This window comes from Pterocles gutturalis, unplaced genomic scaffold (assembly GCF_000699245.1).
Source record: "Pterocles gutturalis isolate BGI_N339 unplaced genomic scaffold, ASM69924v1 scaffold42128, whole genome shotgun sequence".
Taxonomy (NCBI): Eukaryota; Metazoa; Chordata; class Aves; order Pterocliformes; family Pteroclidae; genus Pterocles; species Pterocles gutturalis.
In genome coordinates this window covers 54,439-63,652 of record NW_010124531.1, presented here as the reverse complement: position 1 = coordinate 63,652, position 9,214 = coordinate 54,439, and the positions used below count along the sequence as shown (strand labels likewise).

The 9,214-nt window shown below is 51.8% G+C and overlaps 1 protein-coding gene across 1 annotated transcript in view; it reads left to right on the top strand.

Moving 5' to 3' along the window:
- The window catches only part of LOC104465290 (cystathionine beta-synthase-like), a 22,571-nt gene extending 17,460 nt beyond the window's left edge, over positions 1-5,111 (top strand). The window contains exons 12-15 of the mRNA XM_010078273.1: positions 759-893; positions 1,458-1,566; positions 2,313-2,397; positions 4,918-5,111. Of these exons, the coding sequence (XP_010076575.1) occupies positions 759-893; positions 1,458-1,566; positions 2,313-2,397; positions 4,918-5,111 (523 nt within the window). The remainder of the gene's footprint in view (positions 1-758; positions 894-1,457; positions 1,567-2,312; positions 2,398-4,917) is intronic.
- Positions 5,112-9,214: the final 4,103 nt, after the last annotated feature.

The window sequence follows — 9,214 nt, the reverse complement described above, 5'->3', positions numbered from 1 at the left end:
GAAAGAGTCCCGTCAAGACAGGAAGTCACAGACAAACTGCTGATGCCAGCTGACATGCGTCTGAGAAAATGCTGGTTGTTCAGAAAGTGCCTAGTCTCACTTTAAAGACAGCAGGTATTATTGATGTCACCTGCACCTTTGGGTTATTATAACCAAAGGTTATTGCAAAATATTTCCTAAAAAACTTAATACATCTCCAAGGCCTCTCATGCCTGGCTAGAATTTCTCTTGGCACTTCCAGCCTCCAGCATTGCCCTGCCTTTTCTGCAAGGATGAAGGGCTGAGATAAGTTGGGAGCTGCCTGGGGTCCCCAGAAAACAAGCGCAGCTTGTCCCTCGTAAGTCACACAAGAAGCTCTGCCAAGCTCTCTCCCGGAGGAGCTGTAAATGCTGCACTTTGAGGACCAAGGATACACTCCAAAGAAGTAAACCCAGTAGACCTGCACTCATAAGCTTGAAGTGAAACTCTCAGTAGCTTCCTCGGATTCAGGACAGCTCGGCACTTTGCCAGGTGCTGGCCTCAGCCCTGCCTCTAGAGTTGTATGAACACCAGGCATAGGGAAAGCTTGGCTTCAACAAGACCTGGCCATGGTGGACTTGTAGCATTACTACTTTGGGGACAGCAGTGGCACAAGCTTTGCAAGCAGGCAGAATATCTCTGTGTGGGCGGTCTCATCTCTTCTGGCCTTGCCTCCCTGAGTGAGGCCCATAGCCGTACAGCAGGGTAACAGCTTGGTGCTGCCATTTGTCTTTCAACAGGTGGTGGAACATCAAGGTGCAGAAACTGAATCTCTCAGCCCCTCTCACTCTCCTCCCAGAAGTCAGCTGTCAAAAGGCAATTGAGATCCTCCAAGAGAAGGGATATGACCAAGCTCCTGTTGTTGCTGAATCAGGGTAAATATTTTCACTTGTTACAGAGACGGCCATTCACATAGGAAAAGCAGCCGTGATGTAGCTAAAGAGAAAGTCCCATTTACTGATCCAGTGATGGGACTCATGTGTTGGATTCTGTGGTGCATATTTTCAAAATAACATCTGCCTCCTTGTAAAGATTCATCAAGAAAATTCCCTGTAAATAAGCTAGTTAAAGTCAAAGCCAAAGCCAGTGCCCACCAGACTCAGCAGAGATTGGATCAGTGCACAGGCAAGGGGAGGCCAGAGGAGAGGTGAGGGCTGGGTGGGAGACCCACACAAATAAGCAGCTAGAGACCCCACAAGTTTTCCTCCTCCCAGCTGCTAAGTCCTGGACTGCAACAGCAGACTTTAACTACTGTTAAACCAACAGCTTGGTGAGGACAAGGATCTTCTTGTCCTGCTCAGATGAGGAGAAATCTGGTGCCTCCCACTACAAAAGCAGTAATTTAGACACTGACTTCAAGGGGAGCAGTACAGCCCCTACACAAAAGGTGTGCCCTGCCTCAGATCTGACCTTTTGGAAAACTTCCTATTCCCTTACAGACTTATTTTGGGAATGGTGACCCTCAGCAACATCCTCACCTCGGTGCTGGCTGGAAATGCACAGTTCTCAGACCCCGTTACGAAGGTTGTCTATGACCAGTTCTCAAAGGTACCACTAAGGATGTGGCTGGTGTCAACTGCTGTCCATGGATGGGGAGAGGGGGAGGGAGGCACCACCACCCTGAGGTGTGAGAGGAGCTGGGAGAAGAGGTCAATGAAAAGACCGACAGGTGAAGGTAGAGAGAAGTGGGGAGGGTGATGGAGACAGCATGGAGATGACAGTTAGGACAGGCACCTGCAAAAATGCTGCTGAGCCTGTGGGGTTCGGACATGGAAGCTTTCAGACCAGGAGCAAAGCACATGGGTGTCCACTCCCAGTCTTACATTGTCAGAAGATTTCATCCAGCTGGGGGATCAGCACCCTCTGAAATCAGAGCCCAGCCATTGCCAGGGCTCAGCAGGGCTGGGGCAACAGGAACAGGCAACGACAGGACACAGGGCAGATCCTGTGGGTGTGCAGGGGAGGGACACCTGGGTTGGATGGCCACCAGCGGTCCAGAGATGGAGTGAGGTAAATGGATGGTGTTTTAGGGGAGCTGGAACTCAGCTGGCCCACCGAGGCCCTTTTGGGTAGACAGCACTGTGGTTCAGCTACAGCAAAGCCAGGTTTGCAAGTTGCCTACAGCCCTTCCCCATCTCCCCAGGGCAGTGCAGGCAGAGGAGATGCACATGATCCTGGTCCAGCTGGGTGCCACCCTGCCTGCTCATGTCTAGTCAGAGACAGGAGTCAGGCTCCCCACTGCTGTCCTTTAAATGTGAAGTGACACATAAAATGTCTCTTTTTGTCCTGTTTAGATTGGCCTGGAGGACAGCCTTGGGAAGCTTTCCTGCATCCTGGAGAATGACCCTTTTGCTATCATTGTACATGAGCAAATGCAGTGTAGGTATCTGCAGAAGCACTGTATGGGCTTTGCACGAATGTCTGAGAGGGGAGAGGGAAATTCTCAAACTGAGCTTGGTACGTATCAGTGCAGCTGCTCCATATGTGCAACCCCTGAGCCTTTGCAGGAAGGATTTCTGCTCCATGGCTCTGCTCTACAAAGCCCTGGAACTGCCAACTATTCATCCATGTCCTTTCCTGACACCACAGGCATGAGGGGAGAGGAGGGAAGCCTTAACCACAGGAGCCTAGGACCAGCACGCTACTGGGTTAGTGTCCTGCAGGAGCACTTCCCAGATCCTGGTCATGGGGCCTGTGTTGTCCCACCATGCAGGGTTGATGCTGAAGCACCCATCAGCTCCATCCCCTCCCCTTATGGTTTGCCATGGAAACCTTTTTTTGGGGTTGGGAAGGTATTCATTATGGGATCTCATTTGGTCCCCTCCCCTGACAGCTGAGGTGGACTGCAGGCAGCAGCTTGGGGTGCAATGCCTTTGCTGCACAGCTGTTGTCTCAGGCCTCTAGCAGTCAGTCTCTTGACCTTGAATTCAAATCGCTGCCTTTCTGGTTGCAGGCAACAGAGGAAACAAGGGGGAAGTTAGGCGTCTCCATAGACTTAGTATCCCAAGGGCAAGGTTGAAAGGAGCATTTGCACTCATTAGGTAAAGCTTAGGTGGAATTCAGGCATGTGGGTCCAAGGGAACCAACTACACAGTCTGCATCCCACAGCTTAAAGACCTTCTGCTGTGCATGCCCAGAGGCTGTGCCATCTTTCCTGAACACCACTGTTCCCACTTGCCACCCCTGGAGATGCAGCCAAGAGATGTCCTTACACCTGTGTGCCCCAAGGGGTCTGGGTAAATTGATATGCTAAGAGGCCTTGCATGCTGGGTGCTATCAGACACCTACCCTGGAGGTCTAGGGTAAGTTGAGAAGGCTGAAAACAAATGTGTTGGACCATGAGCAAGCCTTGCGGCGGAGCCACATGAGCCAGGAGGCACAGCACACACTGATGTGTGCAGCCTGGGGCACCCATGTATGAGCCTTATCTGGACCATGTCTGGGTATAGGCATGCTCTGCCAGTTTGAGAGCATCATTAGACTAGTCCAATAAAGCAACCATATCAGGAGCTTTGGTTTATTCCCAAACCACGGTACAGCCACCCCTTCCTTGGTGACGCAAACCAGCTCAGCAGAGTCATATCCAGTAGGACCACGCCAGCACAAGGGTTGCTGACACATCACTGTCAGCAGGGATAACACTTTGTTGCTCCCCTGACCAAAACAAGCATGGTGGCAGGTGCTGTTCTGCAAATCTGACTTAACAGACCTTTCCAGTACAATTGTGCTGTAAAACTTCTGGAAGTACAAATTTGTCCTTTTCTCGAGGGAGTGGCTTCATTTAAAATGTTAGCAACATGAGAAAGCAGTCAAAAGACCCACATTTACGTCTTCTAAATTAGAGGTGAAGGGTATAATTTTACTGCTTTTATGGGATTACACCCTGAACATGCAGAGCATTCCTACAGGGAGCAGCATGCAACATGGCGCTGTGTGGACTGCAGGCCAAGGGCTGCCTGCTGAATTTTGGGGCCACCAAAACTCACCATGCACAAACATCCTAACCCCTCTGCTTGTATTTCCGTGGCCTGCCACCCCGAAGACCCGTCAGCTCTAAAACTGGCTTGCAAGTCCAGCCATGTTCCCACAAAACATTGCAAACAAAAGTCTCTCATTCAAAACTGCTTTTGATGCACATTTCCAATTCTTTCACCAAAAATCATGCTAGGTGGAATTTATTTTCTGAGCTACGTTGTCATAAAAGTAACAAAAATCTATTTTGTATCACATTTTCATAGAAATTAAATGGTATCTGCAAATTAAATGGCTCCCACCACAAAATATCAGCCAGCTGTATGCAGTGCCTCTTGCTCTGCTTTTCAGACAACACACACTTTCTTTGCCAGAGCTGCTGGTTTAATACCATCACAGTTACCCCTTTATTTATTACTTTCTTCCCACACCATCACAGCTTGCATTTTATCTTGTGTTTGGGCTCTGGTGACTGGTTTTGTTTTTATTTAAGAAAACATTTCGCAGATAGTTAAGGCAATTACTGCAATGTTGTTTTATTAAGGAGGGTGTGGGGCCTCATGAGAAAAGAGTAGAAAGTGTCTCACTGCTGCTCTTAAAAAGTCTCATTAGTTTGTCCTGAAAAGTTTTGTGGCGGTAGAAGCAGGACTGAAACAGAGGTTGGGTAAAAAACAACTGGGAAATTAAGTTTCCTGCTCTGGCAAAGAGTGCATTATTTGGAGCTAAAACCTCCCTGATGTGATCCCAGTAACCCGACTGAGGCTGCATCAGTCATTTCTGTTGAGGTAGAGCAGAGGCAGCAGCTGTCCCTGTTAACCTTTTATCTTAATAAATTAAAAGCAGCCTCTGCATAGCTGTGGGGTTGAGGTTTTTTGTTTTTCTTCTTTTTTTTTTCCCCACTTACAAGAGCATTTTCTGTGCTTACAGTCAATGGCAACGGCAGTTCCTTCACGAAGCAGACGGTGTTTGGTGTGGTCACGGCGGTGGATCTTCTCACCTTTGTCAGCAGAAGAGACCAGGAGCAGCACAGCAGCTCAGAGGCACCCACCTGTGCTCCCCTGGACGGGCCGGCTGCTCCCCCCAAGCCTGCACCGCCTGGCCCAGGTTGCTTCCTGGACTAATCCAGCTGATAGTTTCTCAAAATGACTAAGTGGAAATTGTAATGTAATAACCATTTGTCCGCTAAATGCCACCCAGAATATCACTAAAGAGAAGATAACTAAAGAAATTGTGTTTAATAGCCATGTGTGGTTACACAGAGCTTCCCAGGGCTAGAGAGGTAACACAGGGGGTGGGGATGGGAAGGGGATGGTTGTTATTGTCCAGATTTTAGCAGGTGGGGGTTTGGGTGTCTTTGCTACCTATGCACTGCTGGTGTTGTAGCTGCCACGAGTTGCTCTGGTCCCAGTGGGGCCAGAGCCTGTCTCTGCGATGAGAGAAGTGGGGCTGGGGGCAAGCCACGTCGCAGCTGCACCCTCCTGCCCCTCTCCACCCCTCGCAGGGCGGGCTGAGGGGCCCCCTGGGAGACCCTCCTTCTCACCCCCAGCATAGGAAGGGACAGTCAAGGGCTGTGATGGGCAGGGGGGACGAGGTGCTGGGCAGATGGGGAATGATCAGTCCTATAGCAGACACTGGCCTTTGGGAAGCCCCTTCCTCACGTCTGGGCGAGCTGGTGACACCAGGTGTCTCATGCGTGGTCCCACAGGAGGGGGGGACCCATTCTCATGATATAGTGACTGGGAGAGGGGATGTGGCTGCATCCCTGTGTCCTATAACAGTCATCTCATGACTATGCATCCTGAGAGCTCATTATTGAGGGAGGTTGAGGGAGGGGTAAAGGGAAGGAGGGGCTGATCTTAATTTTTCTGTCAGAGTATTATGGAACTGATAATGAAGGTCAGAAGAGCAATTTGCCGTGGCTGCAAATGACATAAATGAAAACAAATGTGAAAGGAGGGCTGTGGGACCAAACTGAAGCATCATTGAAACTTGGTTTGGGGGAGTTGCTCTCAAAAGACACTAAGAGCTTTCCAGTCTTCCCATAAATCTCGGGAGCTGCTCCAAGGGGACAACAACTAATTCTAATTCTGGCTTGCTGCTAAGTGTAGCCACTTAGCAGTCCATACTTGCAATCCAGTCTAGTTTGTATGAGACTTCTATTAAATTATAGAATGCTGAAGTATTTATATTTAGGAAGAGAGCCTCTGCTGTCTTGTGCTATAGACACAAGCTGTAACAGATCTTCTGTGAGTTTTTGCTTGACAGATAACCATATTTGTCCAGAAAAAGTAAAAACTGATTAGATCAACCTCATTGTATTGTATTTATTTTAGCAGCTCTGTTGCAAACTGGAGGGTATTTGTCCATGCATGTATTCCAAACTCACATGAATAAGTCTTAAAGTGCCCCATAACTCCATGAAGCCCAGAACTGAATCTGAAACACTTTGAAGTCTGGGACATGCCAGACCCTTCCTGATGCCCCTAGCTGTAATATGTCCTCCTGTGTAGCTGGCCTGGCTGCAAGAGAAGGAGGGGAGATTTGCCTCCACCCGACAGCCGGAGGCATGTCTCTCTTTGCAGGGACCTTCCCTTCAGTGGGGGTTGGGACCCTTCCCCTTCAGGCCCCAGGTCCCCCACCTCCTGAGTAAGTACCCTGACGGGATGGCTCATGTTCAAAAGGAAATCCATGAGTTTTAAGGTCAGGCATGGGACCTTCAAGAGGGTGACAGAGTCACCTTCAAGGGGGTGACCTGCTGGTGCTTGGAGACCTCTGCCACCCTGCCCCAGAGCAAGCCCCTCCAAGTGTACAGGGAAATAAGTCTCTGCATGCTGGGCAGGCCTCTCCCAGGGCGTGAGGGTGGCTTTAGGGTGCCTGGATCTCACCAGAGAGCTTTGCAACGGGAATGAGAGCTCCAGGCTGCTGCTGCATGTGTGTGTGTGTGCAGCTTAAGGCAGCTCTCCTTTGGGTTGTGGGGATCAGGCCATGCTAATGGATTGTCCCCTCAGAAATTGTCTATGTTTATGCAAAAAATGTTCCATTACTGTGAGACTGAACAGAAGATAATCCAATATTTGGTGTATTAAAACTGAATGTTTGCTTGCAGAGCAGGCTGCCACCCGGCACCCCGAGCGTGCAGCATGTGGGGCTGTGTGCTCACCTGGGCGTGCAAAACGTGGCAGCTCTGAGTAAAACCAACTAGATGATGGGCTAACAGCATGTAAGGACTGCCCAGACTTCCGCCGCCCTGTAACTCGTTGCAGCCCAGGCGGCTCCTATGGCTCAGCCGAAACCCCGGCGCTCCCAGCAGCAGCAGCAGCACTGCAGAGGGGGCTGCCAGCTGCAGGCACGCTACAGACTGACAGCTGCACTTCGTCAGAGGGTGAAGTAACTGCTGAATAGTGACCATGAATATTTGTAACAGCTTCTTTATGTTAGCTATGCATCTGGGAACTAATAAAGTTGGGCACAAGCTCCAGAGATTTCAGGATTGCTCCACCTGGGCTGAAGCCAGCCTCACCGAGGCGCGCTCAGGGACCCTGGCCCCTGCCCCTGGGGGCTGCTCCCATCAGGCACATCCGATGGTGGCATTGCCATGGCCAGGGATGGCAGCATTGCATCTGCTGTAGTTTGCCACAGACTGTGACCCTGAGGATGCAAACCTGCCCTGAAGAACATGCTCAGGGCAGAGTGCTGCTGCACTGGCACCCTGGGGCTTGGGCATGCCGGGTGGTGAGAGGGACTGGCTGGTCCCTGCCTGCCACATCTCTGGGGTGGAGAAGGCCTCAGCAAGCAGGGGAGGAGGTTTCATTTGTGTGGTCTGCAGAAATCCCTGCAGGACCTGTAACCATGTGCCCACATACGACATCGGTGGCAGCAGCAGGACCGAGAGCTGAGCATTGCACCCTCTGCCCACTGTCCCTTCTCCCCACGTCCCCAGAGCTGCCCTCCGGCAGTGACAACCTCTTTGAGGCAACTGGTCTTTCGAGTTCGTTTCCCTTCCCTTGCCACCCAGCCCTATCAGTATTTTTTGTGGCTGTTGAGAGGTGGCCACCCAACAGCGCTCGCTGCGCTCAGCATGCTCGGGCTCTGCGGGGCACGGGGGTCCCACGTATCTACCAGAGGAATGGGGATTTTCAGGCTTAAGGAGCCCTGAAAGGGTGGTGGGAGGAGGGCGAGGGCCAGGCAGCATCCCGTGCCACTGCCCTGAGTCCAGGCAGGAGACGGACCCTGGTCCTGCAACTCCAGCCCGTGCCCTTCTCCCAACACCTCCTGGTCTGAGGGGGCTGCATGTATGTGTGCATGGGGGGGGGTGCGTGCTCCTGAAACTCTTGCTGCTCTCCGCAGTCCCATCTGCTGCAAGACTTTCCTGCTTTTCATCCCATTGCTCTGCAAGGTTTGGGGGGGCACATTTCCAATGAGCTCATTAGTACATCAGGCTCAGATGTTTTCACACCGGGGAGCAAAGGGCCCTGGAGGCAGCTCAGGCTGCTGGTGATGGGTCAGGGCATGTGGGTTGTGCTTGCATGTGAAACCCACACAAACCTCGTCCACTGGGACTCATGGCCTTGGCTCCCTGCAGCTTAATCCAGAGGAAAACAGCCACCCAGGGCTTAAGGTGCTTTAAACGGTGGGTGTCAAGCATGCGGCATTGGGGGGCTGCCCTGACCTGGGAAGCTGTGGGGAGGCAGGGATAAAATGTGTGCCCCAAGAAGATCCATGCCCACCTCTGCCTCCTGAGGGGGAGTAGCTCTGGAGCTGGCTACCCTCCACCTGTGTTGCCTTGCTAGAGATTTAAATCATTTTGCTTTCCCTCTGGACACGGGTGTCTGTGCCCCCGGCAGCCTGGAAAGCACAGGGGGATGCTGACTCTTCAGAAACCCTGTCTGAAATCTGCAAAGGGGGGTGTGGGGAGAGACGACAGACCTGCAGGCCGCTGGGATGCCGGATTAGTCTGCGGTCAGACTGACTAAACCAACACCACTAGCAAGATAAACATCTTGCTGGCCCTGCCCAGCCACCTTTCGTGTTACAGAGGCTTCCCCGCCTCCCCCCACCAGCGTTTCATTGTGGAGCCACCACCGGCCGCACATAAATAGAGGGCCTGGGCGGGCTGTGGGGTGAAGACCGGAGACACTGCTCAGGGTCCCACACCGCGCCCCAGCACCCGTCCCACCTGCCCGGCTACCCTGCAGGTAACACGCACCGCGCAGCATGGCCACGG